Raw genomic sequence first — 20,896 nt, 5'->3', positions numbered from 1 at the left:
CTATAAACCTACCTGAATCAGATTCATACATTAAAGACAATTACCCATTAATTTAAAAAAAAAAAACCCTTCAAAATTTCAAAACATGTTTTACCATGCTATATTTAAGTCATGTACATTTTTCTATTGTTTAGATATCACCCTGAATGTTGAAGTATTAATTAAACATACCTAGCACTGTATTTCTTCTCTTAAATACAGGTAAAACGTGGAATTTAATTCAGAGACCTAGTGTGATGATTCCTATTCAAGACAAACTATACATTTATGTGTGTACAGACTTGAAGAGTGTGACCATGCTTCTAGTTATTATTATCTTAATACATGCTTTCCAGTGTAAACAAAATTTAACCACGTATGCAAAAGAACACAATAGATAAACTCAGTTCAGGGAAAGAGGTCCTACAATGAAAAGTGGACACACTGAATTCAGGATCTGTCCAGTATACATTAAACCATAATGTCAAGCAGGTTTAGTAAGCATCATAGGCTTCTAACAATTTATTCTTAGCATCTACTTGACTTTCTAGTAATGAGTGGGTACAAATATTTGACTAAAACATGAGAAGCTACTTTTATAAGATGCATGTGGACTCCAAGGGTAGTCCACAGTTCCCTTCCTTATATTGTAAATTGTCACATGATGAAAGATAGAAAAAAAGCCTGTGCTGCATGCTATGAAACAAAGCCAACTTGGAGGAATCCAAGGTCCATGTGTGTATTTGGGGGGCAAGGGGGAGGACACAACACACAAACACAGGTTTTATTTCCCCTATATTGGAAAAACCCAAAAGATAAAGCATAAAGAAATTAGACCTTTCAGCACTGAGAAAGCATCAATTCTTACAGCTGTTGCTGACTGGTACAATATCCTCCCATTGACTACTTGCCAAAGGAGACTAAGTAATCAAATTGGGGGTTAAGGGAAAAGGATCAATTCACACAGAACAAGTCACAAACAGTAAAATAAATGTATAACCTTTACTATGTTCTAAGTTATACGGGAAGGCACAAACTACAGAAGACAAGGAAAGAAAGCTTTCCTATTTTTAATAACACTGAGGCACAGACTCAGAATCCAGGTAAGGTACCTGGGGCTATAAACAGTTATTAAAAGAATCTCCATTCCATGTCACAGATAATTAACTCCTTAATGCAACATCCATCTTGATGAAATTTGAGTAGTGTATGCTGATATGCATAATGATCATACTCCAAGAAAAATATATTTAATATATTCTAAGGGTTTTGTGGAAGTTGCTGCAAAACAAAGAATTTGAAGTAAATAATTATAAAATACAAAAATAAAAAACCAGGTCTTTTTCTCCAAATTCCTGGTTTAATAAGGACTTGTTTATTTTGAGAAAAAAGGTCCCAAACATCAGGCTGTTCACAAAAATAACCCACAGTATCAACTTTAGAAAACAAAGACTATTACACTAATTATTCTTCTAGAGGATGCATTTAACATGCCAACTCTCATTCACAAAAATACATTGTTACATTTGTGTTGAACAACCCCACACAGGACTATTATGTGGGGGATAACACACATACCTCTAAAACTCAAAGCTGCTCTCAGGTGCTACAACGAAATGAGATTGCCTTTGCAGTTAGGGAAGCAACTACTGAAATCATGTATAAATGGAAAGAACTGTACTCCCTGCATAACAAGAGATTATTTTGGAGACAGTTGATAAAAACCATACATCCTTTTTATTGTTAAGTCATAAAGAGGTATCAAAATTAAAAGCAAAAATTACAGGGTAAGACTTAACAAAACTACTAGGAGCGTCAAAGGAAGTGAAAATGAGACTAGGCGCAGGGCAATATGAATTAATGAACACGGGAAGGACAAAGATAGGGAGAACAGTGAGCATGTGCTGAAGATACTAGGGGAGAGGATCTGGTGAAATTTTGATCTTAAGACAAGCGCCTAGGTAAAGAAATAATGGGTAAGATTTCTAAACCCCACTATGTGCTTAAGAGTCATCCTCGCCATTGGCGCTGTCTCTGTCATCCTCTCCTTCCTCTGCCTCTTTTTCATCATCCTTGATCAACTCCAGCTGTGAGAAACAGACACAAACAGGATGGAGTTAGAGGCACTCCATGTGTCCCTGGTCCCCCCTCCACCACCTCTTTCTTTCCTTTCCCGTGGTTTTCACCTGGTCATCCCCCCGATCTTCATTATCATCATCATCCAGTAGATCCCCCTCCTCAGCAGAGTCATCTGCACCCCCCTCAGACTCCATCTTCACATTAGTTTCATCTTTCTTCAGGGAGCTGCTGCTCTGCTCCTCTTCCGACTTATCATTCTTCGTCTCTACTGGGGATGAGAAGGACAAGTCTATCTAACAAAGTCTATCTAGAGGAAAGTGATGTACACAAGATGTAGACAATCCCCAATAATGATTGCAGAACTGCAACACTTATGTCTAAATCCTCCCACACAAGTGGCTTCCCAGTCTAAACATTGTAAGTTTACAATTGCTTTATATACCAGTAGCTGAACATACTTTCAACTACCTTAAGTAACTAATGCAATTTCACACAAAGATCCTTACCTGCTTGTTTGCTCTGCTCCTTTTCAATTTTTTCCAGACTTTCCAGAAGAGAATCCACTTTTTGTTTTATTTGGGTCAGCTCCTTCTTAATGGCCTGAAGGTCATCTCCTTTCACTTTAATACAAACAAAGTCTTACATTATATTCAAATGGACCAGAATCTACCAGCTACCACTAGAACTATACAAGCAGCCCAAACCAGATTTACATGATTGGATTTATTTTGGGGGGTGATGGTGATCATAAATAAACTCAAGGGCACTCAACCACTGAGACACATCCCCAGCCCTATTTTATATTTTATTTAGAGACAGGGTCTCACTGATTTGCTTAGTTGTCTTGCCATTGCTGAGGCTGGCTTTGAATTCATGATCCTCCTGTCTCAGCCTCCCAAGCTGCTGGGATTACAGGCACACACCCACCATGTTTATTTTAAAAGATAATCCTAATACCAAAAAAAAAACCCCATCAAAATCACAAAGAAGAAAAAACACTACATACACTTTCCAGACTTGGAAGAAGATCCCCGCTGTCCACTCTTAGAATTGAAGCCACTTTTGCCCCTTCGGGAGGTGTTTCCTGAAACACGCTGGCGTTTAGAGGGCACTACAGCCCTAGCAATAGGAGGAGGAGGAGGAACTCGTGCTGGGTAACTATACATCCTATTGGATAAAAGAAACAATTCTTTCACACTTAAAATTAACTTAAAACCTCAATTATTTCATATATTTTTTTTAACACTTCAATGTTTCAAGAAACCATTACATGGACGTGTCATGATGTGGTTGACTGGCTTTAAGTCCTGGAAATAAAAACAAACTTACATTTCATAGAAACTTACATTTCATAGATAGTTCACATAAAACATAAAACAAAAACGGTACTCACAAAAAGGGATTAAAACCAAATGGTTCAAAAAGAGGTATTGAACTCAGAGGCGCTTCAGGACTAAGCAATACCTTCACAGCCTTTTATTTTCAAACAGTGTCTGGCTAAGTGCCTTAGGGCCTCTCCAATTTGCTGGAGCTGGCTTTAAGAGATCCTCCTGCCTCAGCCTACTGAGTCACTGGTATTACAAGCATGCACAACCACACATGCCTCTCACTAATGTAATTTCTGACCTATAAAACCCCACAGCTGTTTCCCCATAAAATGTTTTACCTGTGCATAAACACCACTAATATTAAACATCTGACATGAATATACCATGTTCAATTTTCTAACTACATTTATGGTAATCTAACTACATTCATAGTTCCAATCAAGGAGGCAGATATGGTAGAACATGCCTAAAATACCAATTTATCGGATGGCTGGGGCAGGAAGACTTCAGGCCAGCCTAGGTAACTCTCTTTGTGAGATTGATTCAAAATAACAATTTTAAAAACAGAAGCAGGGGCATGTATCACCAGTAGAGACCTCACACATGGAAGGTTCTGGGTTCAACCCTGGTATAGCCTGACCCAACCACAAAAGAAAAACTACAAGGCAGATGAGTAATACTGTTAGCCTGCCTTGTTCACCACTGCCTATATTCATTTCATGGAATATATTTACCAATCAATAAAAATGGATAGATTAATAGATTTAATATCCCATTAATAGATTTAGTATCCCATCATTAGGAACATTCTAAAATGAATTAGAAACTGACTCTAACATTCCTAAAGAAAAACTTCAACAAACTGTTACACAGAACCTGTCAAAATAAAAAAAGAAATAGGGAGGTAGCTCACTAGTGGAGCATCCAAGTTTAAAACAGTTAACAAAACAATAACACAAAACAAATAAGAAAAAACCAGCCACCACCACCAGCAAGTGGGTTTGCTTAACTCCAAAGGTGATATATATTTAACAACTTTCAACTTTTACAAATCATCTGTAAGTCCACATGTCCCTCTTACATTTCTATGTATGACAGTGGCTGAGTACTAATGTAGTTTCCATCTTAGGTAAAGTGAAAACATCAATTTCAGCAAGTATATGCCTAGAGTTAAAGCTACTGAGGCATCTAAGGCTAGCACAAACAACTTACTAAGACATCTTATTAAAAATAAAACAAAAAGAGGAATAGGATGTAATTCAGTGACAGCAAAACACTCGTTTCCCACATGCTAATACAAAAGCTACAATCACTAAACCCTAGGAGAATGATGATTTTACCCTAATCTGAAATATGGACACTTAAGCAGTAAAAAAAAAAAAAAAAAAAAAAAAAAAAAACAAAGGCAAAATAAGAAAAATGTTTACAAATTAAGACATTTTGAAAGAAATTAAAAATTAAATATTTATAATGCAAGATATCCAATATAGACTCCAAATCCCTGGGTCACCAAAATCTCCTTGGTTATTAACATATTTCATTCATTAAACCAAAGTAGTAGGAAAACTAGAATCAATCTATTGGAATAGGTCGCAGTTGCCCTTGCCTGAAATTCCCATAACTCAAAGAGGCTGAGGTAAGAGAATTTATAGTTCCAGGCCAGTGTTAGCAACTTACTAAGACCCTCAGCAATTTAGCAAACTCTTGTCTCAAAATTGAAAAGGCTCAGGATATGATGTAGTGGATAAGCACCCGAGTTCAATCCCCAGGAACAAAAAAAATGACAATAATCTGTCCTCTCCAGAATGTTTTCTTAATTACCACACCTGTTTCTTTTCATTACAAATAATGTTTAAGGCATGTTCATTTCAGTATCACTGTTCAGAACAACATAGTTCCTTCAGCATTTAACAGGTAAAAATGCTCCAAAACCCCTCTGTAGGGGCTGGGGTTGTGGCTCAGAGGTAGACCTCTCGCCTACCATGAGGCACCGGGTTCTATCCTCAGCACCACAGAAAAATAAAGATATTGTGTCCACCTATAGCTAAATAATAAATATTAAAAACCCTCTGTATACAAAACTGAAAAAATGGGAGTACAAATTATGTGAACATCTTACATACTTTGAAGCATTTCTAGTTTGATACAAAAGCTACATAAATAACAGAAAAGTCAACAGACACATTTAACTCCCAAATATTGCTAATCTGTAATTAAATTAGCGGATATACACAACATAAACAACAGATATCAGCATTTCTTAGTTTCAAAAGTAGCTCCTAATTGCTTATTTATATTTTCAAATATCATTTATTTTACAATTAGTTCCCAATGAGTACAACACTGGTTTTTATCAAATTCAGTATAAATATACAACTGAATTCTAATCTCAACATTAGGTTTTCTCACCTCCATTATTTTCAATCTTAATAGAAAATTTTCTAAATCAAATTTCTTCCCATTTATTTTGATTTTTCAAGAAAAAGGAAGAGATTTTATGAGCCACAATGTCCAGTCTTAGGAAGTCTAAGAACTCATTTGCACGGTGTTGCTAAAAATCTTTGAATATACTTAACTCACAAAAAATAAATTTAAAAAATTTTAAAAATCGCAGATTGAGTAATAAAGAATTTGGGCATACTGGCACATGCCTATAATCTCAGTTACTCTAAGAGGATGAGGCATGAGAGAATTCCACGTTTGACTCCAGTCAGGTTAAGAGAAAACAAACAGAAACTCAAAAACAGAAAAAATACATTCTATCTGAGGTAAGCAAATTTTAAAGAAACACTTTTAAAATAGATACAAAGAAACTGGGCCACAAATAGAAGAGAGGATGGGTGACTTTGATTAAGAGCCCAGGAACAGGTTTCTTCACAATAGCTGCACAAATTACTTGATAAATGAACTACCAATTGATGACAGGCACCTAACTCTGCAGCTGTGACTCTGGCTCCTGCCAATAAACTCTAACTTATAACAATCTGTTCATCTTATTACTAATTCCTTGTCTATGATATTTTAGAGTGCTTATTTAGATGTTTGTATGTCTTTTTCTAGAAAACTACTAGTGTTTAAATCATAGGCCTCCTGAAACATGGTACAAGTCAATCTAAAAACTGTTGAGGCCTACGGTAATCATCATCATTGCCTGGATATCTCATTCCCAAACATCAAAGAAAAAAAAAAGGAAGGAAGGAAGGAAGAAAGGAAGAAAGACAAAACACTAACATGAATAATTGAAACAACAAATTTCCAAATAATTTTTCGAAACAACTGCACACAATTCGATAAAACACACATCTCCTCAAAAGACTGCAAATTCAATGAATTATGGAATGGAATCAGGAAAAATTTAACTTCACCTAACATACTTTGTTGTTCTCTAAAAGATCTTTTGAGTTCTACCCTAGCCCCACATGTAGTTTATATAAAAATACCACGCAATCTTATACCAAAATCTTATATTGGGCATCCATGGTTCTCCAACAATCAACCACCACACTACACTAAGGCACTAAAATTACATTTCTGAAACCAAATAACTTTGATGTTGTCATTAATGTACAAGATGATATTTCTTTATTTCTCAAAGTGAGTAGGGCATTTGATTTTGCCTTAAAAGATGGGCTAAAATCACTGTTAACATGTTTAACACAGGTCAACAACAAAATGCAAACACAATTGTCAAGATGACACAAACCAACTTTTCATAATAGATCAGAAAAAAAACACCCAACCTGCTAGATTTTTATAATTTCTAGTTTATAGAGTATTCCTAAAATTTATTCACAAGTAATTAAGCATAAAAAACATGCTACATTGGGTGGAGTTTCATTAGAACTAAACTGCAAATCCTCTTTATCTGAAACATAAATGGACTAAATGATAAACAAGCACAGGAATATATAAACTTAATTTTATTGTAATGCTGAGACTTTTTATTGTAATTACTGATAGTTTTTATGCCGTACGAACCATTTAAAGTATATTATTCCACAATTTGTTTTTACTATGCAGTTATGTAACTGTCACCACAATCAACTGAAAACATTTTTATTATACTAAACAGAAAGACTATACCATTTAACAGTTGTCCTTCCTCTAATCTACTTTGATTCACCCACTCTATACAGTTCATATAAATTCAACCTTACAATGTATTCTTTTCTTATTTCCTTAGTATTTTTTAGCTCCATCCATATTCCAGCATACATCAGTACTCCATTCTTTGTTATTGTTTTTAGTCATACATAACAATGTATTGTGACACATTATATATACAGGGAATACAATATTCCGTTGTGGTTGTACATGAGGAGGAATTCTACTGGTCATGTATTCCTATATGAACATAGGGGAGTAGTGTCTGCTTCATTTTATCATCTTTCCTATTCCCATTTCCCCGCCCCCTTACCTCCATTCCCCTTTGCAAATAATAAAAAGTACTTCTACTCTTCTCTACTCCCCCCCACACTCTTTTGAGTTTGCATCCTCATAACAGAACATTTAGCCTTTGGTTTTTGGTCATTGGTTTACTTCACTTAGTATAATAGTCTCCAGGTTCCATGCAAAAACTGGCAAAAGCAATAACTTCATTTTCTCTTTCTGGCTAAGTAATATTACATTATATATACATACAACATTTCTATTATCCATTCATCTCTTAAAGAACACTTAGGCTAGTACAATATAGTTTAGCTACTGTGAATTGAGCTATTATATAAATTGATATGGCAGTTTCTCTATAGTATGCTGATTTTAAGTCCTTTGGGTATATGAGGAGGAAAGGAATAGCTAAGTCAAATGGTGGTTCTATTACAAATTTTCTGAGGAATCTCCATACTGGTTTCCAGAGTGGTGACCATCTTTAAGGAAAATTCTTAACATTAAAGGGAGGAGGCGGGCTGGGGGTGTGGCTCAAGTGGTAGCGCGTTCCCCTGGCATGCGTGCGGCCCGGGTTGGATCTTCAGCACCACATACAAACAAAGATGTTGTGTCCGGCGAGAACTAAAAAATAAATATTAAAAATTCTCTCCCCCCCCCACACTCTCTCTTAAAAAAAAAAAAAAGACTCTGGGAACTCTTTTAAAAAAAGGTGGGGGGGGAGGTGGGGGTGCACACTACTGTATAGCTGTAATCCCATGGTTCAGGAGGCTGAGGTGGGAGGATGGCAAGTTCAAAGCCAGTGTCTTTAAAAGGCGAGGCAATAAGCAACTCAGTGAGACCCTTTCTCTAAATGAAATACAAAATAGAGCTGGGGATGTGGCTTAGTGGTCCAATGCCCCAGAATTCAATCCACAGTGCCCCACCCACCGGACCTTAAGAAACAAAGAAAAAGGAAAGAAATGTGAGGGGCTAGGGCTGAGTGGTAGAGCAATTGCATAGCACGAGTGAAGCACTAAGTTCGATCCTAAGCACCACATAAAAATAAGTAAATAAAAAATGAGTGTCCATGTACAACAACAACAACAACAACAACAAAAAAACCAAATAACCTATTATCATGTAGGTGTTAAAGAATCAAAATGTACATGTGTAGACTACATGGTGACAATAAATAACGACGCAAGAAAACAAATAGTGAGTTGTTCCAATGGACTCTTTGGAAAGGTCTATAAACAAAAAACTAAATGATTCAAGGGGTACACAATTTAAAAATTCACTTGAAAACATTCTAAGACAAAAGCAAACTGGACGATGATGAAGGTTTTTATTGACTCCTAGATAATTTGTCAAACAAGACTGTGGTGAGGGCTGGAGATGTGGCTCAAGCGGTAGCGCGCTTGCCTGGCACGCGTGCGGCCCGGGTTCGATGCTCAGTACCACATTACCAACAAAGATGTTGTGTCCGCCGAGAACTAAAAAATAAATATTAAAAATTCTCTCTCTCTCTCTCTCCCTCTCCTCTCACAGTCAGGCATGGTGACCTATGCTTGTACTATCAGCCACTCAAAGCCAGCTTCAGCAATGTTCTGGTACAAATGTATAATTGTATAGATTACAGATCTATAGATCTATAATCTATACAATTATAGATCCAGTCTCTATAATACAAAATAGGGCTGGGGATGAAGATTGGTGACCCAGTTCAATCTCCAGAACCCAACCCCACAAAAAAATGAACACACACACCCTCTGGTTTTGTTTTCATACACTAAGCTTTCCTTAATGGTGACAGTATTTCCTAGCCTTAAATAAGGTTACTGGTCCCTTACAATGTTCTAAAAACAATTCCACTGGGTGCAGTGGTACATATCTATACCAACCATTTGGGAGGATAAAGCTGAACAATTACAAATTCAAAGTCAGGCTGAACCACTTAGGGAGACCTTGTCTCAAAGAATTAAAAAAGAGCTGGCTGGGGATGAGTCTCAGTGATTGAAGAACCCTGCATTCACTTCCCAGTCCCCACCCCACAAAAATAAAAAAATTATACTTCCATTTGGGACTAAGAACCCCTTCCCCAAAATATGTATTTTAAACTGTACCACAGTTCCATTTTATTTTTATTCTTTTTATTTATTGTGGTATTGGAAAACTGAACTTGCACATTGAGCAGCATCCCAGGCCTTATTTGAGGGTTTCACCAAGCTAGCCAGACTGAATTATGACCCTCCTACCTCAGTGTCCAGAGCTGATGGGATTACAGGCATTTACCACCAGGCCTGAGATATTTATTTTATAAAAAGGTGAAAATTAGGGAGACCTTGTCTCAAAATATATACTTAAGAAATGAGGAGGGGGGGAAACCCAATGTGGGCCATTAGCTTAGTGGTTAAGTGCCCCTGGGTTCAACCCCAGGTAATAAAAATATATACATCCCATTCTTTCCTATATTGCTGTTTTATGAATTCAAACCAGAATACATTTTTCTCCTTAAGGATAAAATCCATTATAATAATCAGCAAATATCTATTTGCCACATTAGACTGGGGAGAGAGGGTGACTACAAAGGGGAATAATTAGCTAATTTGGGGGAGATTTATAATGATTTCTATCATAATTTTTTGATAGTTACATGATTATCAATCCTATACACCAAATTTTATTTCAAAATTATAGGGCTGGTGACGTAGCACATGCCTGGGATCCCAGCTGCTCCCCAGGCTCCAGCAAGAGGATCACATGTTCCAAGCCAGCCTATGTGGGGCTCATAGTAAAATGCTCAGTGTAAAATGCTTGCCTCGAACATGCAAGGACCGGGGTTCAACTCTCAGCACCACATAAAAATAAAATAAATGGTTAAAAGGAGGGGGGGTGGCAGCCTCTGCAACTTACCTAGGTCCTGGACAAAAGAAAAAGAAAAAACTAACTTCTGGGGTTGTAATTCAGTGGTAAACAATCTTTGGGTTCAATCCCTGGTTTTCCATCTTGTTCCCAATTTAAACTTTCCTATTAATAATTCAAATCTCAATTCCTGCCACTAGCACCAAAGCATATTACTGCACTATCAACAGAATTTGTGACACAATTCGTGCCTCTACTCTGAAGATATTTTCACATACTTTCCAGAATACTTCCTGCTTATTAGTCCCCTTCTCCATTTTTCATTCATCATCTTTTTTGTTTTTGGTACTGGGTTTTACCCAAGAGGTGCTACATCACCAGCCCTTTTTGAGTCTCATTAAGTTGCTAGGGCCTCAAAATAGAGATCCTTCTGCAGTTTTCTGAGCCAATGGGCCCAGAAGCATGTGCCAGTACACATATCCTCTTTGAGGAATTCTTAAATCAACTTATTCCTTCACATTTTTAATGTCATTAAAAGACTTACTCGGTCTGGGGATGTGGCTCAGCAGTAGCGCACTCACTAGGTGCTGGGTTTGATCCTCTGCACCACATAAAAATAAAGATGCTGTGTCCACCAGAAAACTGGTGAGTCAGGAGGATCACTAGTTCAAAAGAAGCCTCAGGGGCTGGAACTGTGGCTCAGTGGTAGCACACTTGCCTTGCATGTATGAGGCACTGGGTTAGATTCTCAGTACCACATATAAATAAATAAAATAAAGATCTATCAACAACTAAGAGAAAAATATTAAAAAACAAAAAAGGCAGCCTCAGCAAAACTGAGAAACTAAGCAACTCAGTGAGACCCTGTCTCTAAATAAATAAATAGGATTGGGGATGTGGCTCTATTCCTGGTTCGTCCCCTCCCCAAAAGTTTTACTGCTATCTCTACTCATCCAATTACAATCTAAACAGATCACAGGTGGACCCGATTTAAAAAACAAAAAACTCAAACTGCCTATTAAAGATATCTACAAATGGATGGCTAAAAAGGAGATTAAATCTTACATTTCCATAGTTGATCTGTGAACGACAGCCATCATCCTACTTCTCCTGATTTCTCAACTCTCAAAAATTACGTATAGGGCTAGGGCTGTAGCTCTGCAGCAGAGCACTTGCCTACCATGTGTGAGGCACTTGAGTTCATTCCTTAGCACCACATTAAAAAAAAAAAGGCATGCTGAATATCTAGAATTACAAAAATTAAAAAAAAAAAGTATACACAAATGTCAGCACTAACTTCTATATCAAACTACTTTTTTCCATTCCTATTACTACCAACTTGTGTCCCACCAAAAATGCCCTTTTGCGCCTGGATTAATTCTATTAGTCACTTATTAGCTATAATAAGAGTGATCTTATAAAACAAATTATGTGGGCTGGGGATGTGGCTCAAGCGATAGCGCGCTCGCCTGGCATGCGTGCGGCCCGGGGTTCGATCCTCAGCACCACATACAAAGATGTTGTGTCCGCCGAAAACTAAAAAATAAATATTAAAAAATTCTCTGTGTCTCTCTCTCTCTCTTTAAAAAAAAAAATAAATAAAACAAATTATGTGCTTTTGTGTGTGCACTGGGGATTTAAAAAGGTACTAAATAACTGATCCACACCCCCATTCTTTTAAAAAATATTTTTTAGTTGTAGATGGACAAAATATTTTATTTATTTATTTTTATGTAGTACGGACGATCGAACCCAGTTCCTCATTTGTGCAAGGCAAGTGCACACATGAGCTATACCCCCAGCCTCCCAGTCTTTTATTTACAAATGTATTTTATTTAGAGACACGGTCTCTAGTATAGACCTCTTGTGTAGGGCCCCAAGTTGCTGATGCTGGCTTTGAACTTTAAGTCCTCCTGCCTCAGCATTCCAAGCCCCTGGCTTTACAGGACTGTACCACAATGCCTGGCTTGTAAAAATACTTAAGAACCTCTTATTGCTCTGCTCAAAACTTTTCCACTATCATTGGGACATAAAATGTGTTAACATGCTCTATATGATTTAACTTCTGAATCCTCGGAGACCATAGCAAAATGTGTCGAGTAAATAAGTGACATTAGTTATAGTCTTCTAGAAAAAATTTAGCACAAACTGTGCAATGAACAACAGATGACAAACTCAACACTATATATAGCTGGAATGTTAGCAAAACTGGTGTTCCTATTTTCTAACTTAATGAAGACTACTGAAGTCTTCTCCCTAAAAGAAGCAGAAAAAGGCTGTATATATTAACATACTGAAAACCAGAATGCCATTAAAGCCATTTATTAAAATCTTATGCCTATGATGTAAGTGACTGAGTGCAACTAACATGTCACGATTGCTGTACGGAAACCATGAAGGCACATTTCTACAGATAAGTTTTTTGTACTTTCTACTTCTATACTCTTTATTAAACACTATAATTCCACACATTAATAGCGCTACCTACTTTTTTTCCCTTTCCTTGCAAAATAACACTTGTTTCCTTAATACTTTCAATATTGCTTATAAGCTTTGCTTTAAAACTTATAGCAAAATTATAGTTTCCCTAGCATGTACAAGTCCTGTTTAGATCCCCAGCATAGGCAAATGAATGAATGAATGAATGAATGAATGAATGAATAAATATGCAATCTGCATTATTTAATTTCCTACTCAAAGTCCAGGCTTTAATCAATCACTTTAACTGACTCAACTCACTGAATCCAATTTAATTAAGTAATTGAGTATTAGACATACTACATATACAATATTTACATCTTTATAGAAAATCATAATGGATAATACTGCTTTTTTTAAAAACCTTTATTTTATTTATTCATTTTTATGTGGTGATGAGGATTGAATCCAGTGACTCACACATACTGGGCGAGTACTCTGCACTGAACCACCATCCCACCCCTACTCTTGTTTTTTATGTCCAGATAATCATCTACTGCTTATAAACTCAAAAGGTAACCCATTCATCTATAATTTATTCTCTGTAACAAAACCAAAATTCTTACAAATTATAATACATGTTCTTAAGTTCTTAATACAAATTGATAGTAATACAACTCCTCTCATGACAAAGATGGTGAAATAAGTTACAAAAAAAAGGCTTAAGTAAAAAAAAGAATGCCATTATAAGATATTGTTTCTGGATACAATCTGTAATTCAACCCAATGTAATAGTGGTTTAAATGAGTTGAGCACAGTGGCGCACACACCCATAATACCAGCAACTCTCATACACGGAGGCAAGAAGATTGCAGGTTCAAAGACAGCCTCAGACACTTTCTTAAAAAAACAAATGGCTGGGAGGGGAACATAGCTCAGTTGGTAGAGTGCGTGCCGTGCACACGCGCACAAATACACACACACACACACACACAGCTGGCAATGTACTTCAGTGATAAAGGGCTTCTGGATTCAATTCCCAGTACCAAAAAGAAAAAGGGGGGAAAAAGAAAGGAGAAGTGAAAGGGATTCGAAAATATTGTGAAGATAAACTGGCATAAGGACATAAAATGAAGACTCTATATCATTAGCTGAAGCAACATGGTACCTGGAATCTCAGCAACTGAGCCATATATAATGTTTTCGAAACTCAGGAAACAACCCAATGCCCAGTAACTAATTAATCTGGACAAACAAAATGGTATAATTCACACAATGAACTTCAGGAACAAATAAAAGGAATGCAGTCTACTCATGCATGATACAAGAAGGATTAACAAAAAAAAATTTTTTTCTCTAAGGTGGAAGAAAGCCTACAACAAGATATATAATATCCTTTCTACACCAAAATAAGCACACCTATGAATTAGTGGTTTATTTAGGCCTAAGAACAGGGGAGGAACAAGGACTGATACAAGGTTTATCAAGGGAATGGCATTATATGCACAATTGAATATATTTAAACAAACCATGTAGTTTTAAGGTATGTAGTATATTTCTTATCTCAAATAAGTTAACTTAAAAGGGAGGGAAAGTAACAAAAGCCAGGTGTGGCAACACACAACTGTAATCCCAGCAACTCAGGAGAGGCTGAAGAAGGAAGATTAAGATTGAAGCCACATTCATGATCTTAGTGAGACAGGGTCTCAAAATAAAAAGAGCTAGGGATGTGGGTCAGTGGTTAAGCATTATCCCCAGTGCCAAAATAAAATAAAATAAAGGCTATCATGGAATTAGATAAGTATGTCACTCGAACAACTTAGAGTCATGATAGTGTATCATCCAGATTCAAAAGACTCCAAAGAATTTTATACCACATTCAGAAAAGTAGTATGACAAAATAAAAAAGGAAGCTACCTAAAAAATGAATAGTAAGGAGCATTAGTATCAAAAATCGAAGTCCAATAATAATAGGTATACAAAGTGTACCAATACTACTAATATGTAGGTCAGCATCTTAAATTTTCTGGGGGGGAGGGAGGAGCTGGGGTTGTGGCTCAGCAGTTGCGGCCTAGCATGTGCAAGGCCCTGAGTTCCATCCTTAGAACCACATAAAAATAAATAAAAGTATTGTGTCCAACTACTTATACTAAATATTAAAAATAAATAAATAAAATCCTCTTAGGCACATAGATACTACTTAAACATACTAATGTTGTGGTTCACCCAACAAAACCAATCAATGGAGCCAGAAATGGTGGTACATGCTTGTAATCTCAGCAACTTGGAAGGCTGAGGCAGAAGGATTGCTGGTTTAAGACCAGGCTCGTCTACTATTAAAAAGGGTGAGGGATATAGCTCTGTGGTAGAGCACTCCTGGGTTTAATCCTCCATACCAAAAAATAATACATAGTAAAAAAAGAACTAAAAAAGAATGAAGCAGACAACCAACAGAAGGACACTAATTATAATAATTTCCCAACTCTCTCCTCTCACATGCCAATCCAAAGTCACCCGACTTTCTCAAAACTTCACAAATTATGTATCTCAGTGCCCCTTATACAGATATAACAACCATTATTCAAGTCCCATATTGCACAAGAATACATATCATAATAATGGAAGAGGAGCAAAACAAGATATTGTATCTGGGATGAATAAATAGTTTGGATTCTTGTTCAACCCATATTCGCTGTTTTGATTTGTTGACTTTTGTGTGTCTAGAAGAGACTAAAGGTTCGAATATTACTTATTTCTTAAATATGCCAGGCATAGCCAGGCTTGGGAAACTAGGACAGAGGATCACAAGAACAAAGCCTCAGCAATTGAGACCTGGTATCAAACAAAAACAAAAACCAAAGAGGGCTGAGGACTGTGGCTCAGGGTAGAGTGCTTCCTTAGCACATGGGGGGCACTAGGTTTGATCCTTAAAAAATGTATTGTGTCCAAGTATAACTAGAAATATTTTTTAAAAATATTTCTAAAAAGAGAAAAAAATGTCAGGCATAGTGGTGTAGACCTGCAATCCCAACCTCAGCTACTCAGGAGGCTGAGGCTAGTGGATCACAATTTTGAGGGGAGCATGGGGAATCTGAGCAATACCCTTTCTCAAATTCTTTAAAAATTCAAAAGGCCTGAGGATTTGGTTCAACTGGTTTTTTGTTTTTTTTGTTTTTTTTTTTTAAACGAGGAGAGAGACAGAGAGAGAGAGACAGAGAGACAGAGAGAAGAGAATATTATTTTTTTTTTTATTTTTCGGGGGACACAACATCTTTGTTTGTATGTGGTGCTGAGGATGGAAACCGAGCCGCACGCATGCCAGGAGAGCACTCTACTGCTTGAGCCACATCCCCAGCCCCGATTTGGTTCAATTGTAAAGCAGCCAGAATGGGAGAAATGGGGAGATATATCTTGCATTTTCAACTTTCAATTCCTTTTCTCTGCTGGCAACAAATACTCTTTACTGGAAAAGTCCTATAGAATAGAGTAAAACCTATTTTTCCCCCAATAGTGGAACAATTCTTCACCTCCTTCATGTATCCTTTACCTACATAAACTGTCACCTAGTCGTAAGATAAAAACCTTAGCTTTTTGATTATTCTGCCCCTACAAGCACTTAGTCTTTAACCTAGTCAATCAAATCAAGAACACTATACTTCAGTCAGAGTGCAGTGAGTGGCACATGCCTGTAATCTCAGCAGCTTTGGAGGCTGAGGTAGGAGAAATCACAAATTTAAAGCAAACGGGCTGGGGATGTGGCTCAAGCGGTAGCGCGCTCGCCTGGCATGCGTGCGGCCCGGGTTCGATCCTCAGCACCACATACCAACAAAGATGTTGCCTCCGCCGAGAACTAAAAAAAAAAATAAATATTAAAAAATTCTCTCTCTCTCTCTCTCTTAAAAAAAAAAAAAAAACAAATTTAAAGCAAACAAAAAATAGGGCTGGGAAAAACATAGGTCAAGAGCCTTTGAGTTCACAAACAACAGTGAGATGCTTAGGATTTACACACACAGGATATCTTCTCTACCTTCTCTCCATTCCAACATTTAGAAAAATTACCTACTTAACCATTTTCTCCAAGTTTCATTCTTCTGACTATAGTATCATTTCTAAGATGTCAATTCCTATAACACCTTGACGTGTCAACTTTCTTTTTTGAAAAGGTAGCTTGACTGCTCCCTTAACTACTCCTTCAATTCATAGATCTGTCCTCTTCCATTCTCAGCTTAAAAATTCAAAATACTTCAAATATACTCATATATTTGAACATACCCTAGCCAAGCTCCACAAGCTGGAATACGGAAGGTTTCTAGTCTTTGGTCAAAACAATTTATCTATGAAAAATTGTGCACAAAATAAAATGGCAGCCCCTATTCAGCTCTTAGCTCTTTCTTTGACTTATAAAACAATTTGCTGTATGTGGTGCTGGAGAATAAAACCCAGAGCACAGTAGGAAAGCACTTTACCATTGGGCTGCACCGAACCTGTGAATTCTTTTTTCTACTTTTTTCTTTTGGTTCTGGTTACTGAACCAAAGAGCATTTAACCACAAAAAAACACATTCTCCTTTTAAATTTGAGACAGGAACTCACTAAGTTGCTGAGGCTAGCCTCAAATTTACAATCTTCCTACCTCAGCTTCCTAGACAATGGAACTCCAGGTATGTAGTGGGTGACCATGCCTGGGAATTCTTGGTATAGTTCATCTTTCTATTAATTATGTGCTGGCATACCTGATTAGACACGGAGTAATAACAGCTCTCCAAAGCACCCATGAAAGAATTAAACATTCTAGGCATACATTATTAGGTGCCACGTGCAATATTTGCTGTACTTTATAATAAAAGTACTCAAAACCAAAATCATTCGAGCCACGTCTTTTGCTCACCAGGTTTGTTTGCCATCTTCTCAGATATCATACTAGACATCCTTTTCTGAAACCTATTAAACCCATCGTACTTCCTGGTTTCACCAAGTTCCCCAAGAGAAAAAGAATCAGAATAACTTTGCACATAATTGAGCTGTTAAATTTCTTTTTTAGTTAAGGTTTCTTTCATCATTTGGAAGTTTATAACTCAGAAGTTTACTGTATACTAAATAAAGTTGGGGACACAAAACATACTTTTATTGCAAACACTACTGGAAAGATGTCTAAAAGTCTTTGAATGAGAAGTAATTTTTAAAGTGAATTAATTGAAATGACTAAAAAGCCATTTAAATGACACTGGTCCTATAAAACAAAGTTTCACAGTTACAACGATTTTCAAATAATCAACCCACAGCCTATCCTGTTGTTTACCATTCTGCCAAACATACTGGTAGAAGAAATTACACCAATTAGTCATATTCCCACCCATTGTATTTTCTGAGACGGGGTCTTCCTAAGTTATTCAGTGTAACACTGAGATGCTGAGGCTGGTCTTGAACTTGCAATCCTTCTGCTTCAGCTTCCTAAATTGCTGGGATTACAGGCATACAGGTCGCCTTTAGATAAATATTTACATACATCTACATATAGATATATCTATATATAACTTACAGATAAGACATCAATATATATGTCAAAGTTCAAAGCTACTTTAGGCTCTTATAAGTAACAGAAAAATGTTAGGTAACAAATCTATAGGGAGTAACAAATCTTATTTTTTTAAATCTTTATTTATATGTGGTGCTGAGGACTGAACCAATCAGGACCTCACTCATGGTAGGCAAGCGCTCTACCTGGGAGCCACAACCCCAGCCCAACAAATCTATAGAGAATAATGAACTATGCATGATATAGTAAGGAGCAAGTCTAAAACAGTAATTTGCCATACACTGGCAAATTATGCATCTAAGAACTTTCATGCGGTTGCAAGCTAAATAAGTTACTGAAGTAATTTAAGAAACAGTGTCATGACAAATGGAAATGAAAACTTCGTAATAAGAAACATTGGGATATACCATCACTACACTATAAGAAGATAAAGTGTAAAATAGGTAATAACAAAAATCAGTACCCTACTGCACTGCAACATGTAAGGGTACTGAATGCATTACTGTATTGAATGATCGCCTTCTCTAATTTTTTTTTTAAAGACAGAGTGAGAGAGGAGAGTGAGAGAGAATTTTTTAATATTTATTTTTTACTTCTCGGCGGACACAACATCTTTGTTGGTATGTGGTTCTGAGGATCGAACCCGGGCCGCTTGAGCCACATCCCCAGCCTGATCAACTTCTCTTAAAACAGCACACTATGAATATAAATGACTCACATTTTTTAAAATTCTGAGGACTGAATTCAGGGCTGGAGACATGCTAGATAAGAGCTCATAATGAAATACATTCCTAGTACTATGACACAAAGATATTTAAGTTTTTAACTGTTTACTACCCCCTAATTTAAATAATTTAGAGTTTGAGTACTTGACCACTCAAAAGGCACAAAAAACCAAACCATAAATCATTAATTACCTAAACAAAATGCAATAACATAACTATCTACTTTCTAGTTGGTAAAACAGAAGTTTCCCCATGCAAAATACTTAACATTCTTACACTTCCTCTCAAAAAAGTAGGCCATTCGTGATTAAAGCACCAAGTATTATGCCTCCTCTCCCAACTATACCAATGGAGAGAGAAAAAAAAACCCTAAATCTAATAAATCCTACACACTGATCTACCAATTCTCAGGAGATACACAAGACAGAATAATACAATCAACTGGTAGAAAACTGATCAGGTATTGGATGACATTATGTGGCAACTCATTACACTATTCTCATTTACACATATTTGATGTGTATTTTAGAAAGTCAAATGTTTCATAGTATAAATAAAAAGTGAATTCACCACTTAAAAAAATATTTTTTGATAGAACCCAGGGTTCATGTTTAACTACTAACATCAAAGAACTGAATTCACACACCTAATTTCCCAGCAACTTGGGAGGCCAAGGTAATAAGAATACAAGTATCAGGATAGCGGGGGTCAAGTTAGTGAGCCCCTAACTTTGTAAGACCCTATCTAAAAATAATACAACCAAGAGTTCAAACCCCCACTAAAAAATAAATGAAAGTATATTCAGAACGATTTACATTTCTCTAAAGATTAGATTCCCTACCAATTCCTATCTAGCCAAATATTTCTGAGATCCTACTTAACACCTTATTTCTCAAATAAGCACTCTTCTACTGAATATTTCACATACAAGACTAAGGAAACACTCTTCCATTTTTTACATATCTACATTATAAAACATGAGTTGAATTCCCCAATTAACTCACAAATGCATGGTTATCAAAAAATCGTGAATGAACATGTTTACTTCCCCATTACAAAGCTCAATACTTCAGGGCAATCAAATATTACACCTAGTGGCTACATCAGTCATCAGAAACTTTTTACTGTTGGCCGAAGTTAAAATTGAAGAATATTAAAGTACGAAGCTGAGAATATCTTAAAGATATTTGAAAAACTGAAGAATAGAACCATCAATCATTAAGATTAACAGCAATTTTAAGAAATTTAAAACTAATTCTGCATATATGTAATTTCTAAACTACTCTATGCAGTCTGTCTCTAATTTTTATTAATTAAATTTTATTTTCTTAGTTGTTGATGATAGACTTTTATTTATTTATATGTGGTGGTGAGAATCAAACCCTCACACATGTCAGGCAAGTGCGCTATTGCTGAGGCCCAGCCCAAGCCCCAGTCTATTTCTACTCTTAACTCATTTTTTCAAATACCTCAGAAGAACAATTGTTTTCAAACTTATTTACTTATAGTGAGATAATATGAAGCTTAACCTCACATGAAGAAAAGAATAAGTGCCAGGAACAATGGCATATTGCCTTTAATCCCAGCAGAAGGGATGCCAAA

The 20,896-nt window shown here is 36.4% G+C and overlaps 1 protein-coding gene across 9 annotated transcripts in view; it reads right to left on the bottom strand.

Annotated features, from left to right (window-relative positions):
- Positions 1–1,034: 1,034 nt before the first annotated feature.
- Positions 1,035–20,896, bottom strand: part of HNRNPC (heterogeneous nuclear ribonucleoprotein C) — a 59,268-nt gene continuing 39,406 nt past the window's right edge. For 7 of the 9 annotated variants that reach the window (XM_081293514.1, XM_081293515.1, XM_081293517.1 and 4 more), the window contains 4 exons: positions 3,065–3,225; positions 2,565–2,678; positions 2,166–2,326; positions 1,035–2,066 (listed from right to left, as the gene is read on the bottom strand). In XM_081293514.1, coding sequence (XP_081149640.1) covers positions 1,983–2,066; positions 2,166–2,326; positions 2,565–2,678; positions 3,065–3,225 — 520 coding nt within the window. In that variant the 3' untranslated portion in view covers positions 1,035–1,982. The remainder of the gene's footprint in view (positions 2,067–2,165; positions 2,327–2,564; positions 2,679–3,064; positions 3,226–20,896) is intronic. The other 2 variants (XM_081293518.1, XM_081293520.1) reach the window with 1 other exon arrangement.

This window comes from Spermophilus citellus, assembly GCF_964194105.1.
Source record: "Spermophilus citellus genome assembly, chromosome: 4".
Lineage (NCBI taxonomy): Eukaryota > Metazoa > Chordata > Mammalia > Rodentia > Sciuridae > Spermophilus > Spermophilus citellus.
The sequence above is the reverse complement of the archived record's forward strand: the minus strand, read 5'-3'. Positions and strand labels throughout refer to the sequence as shown.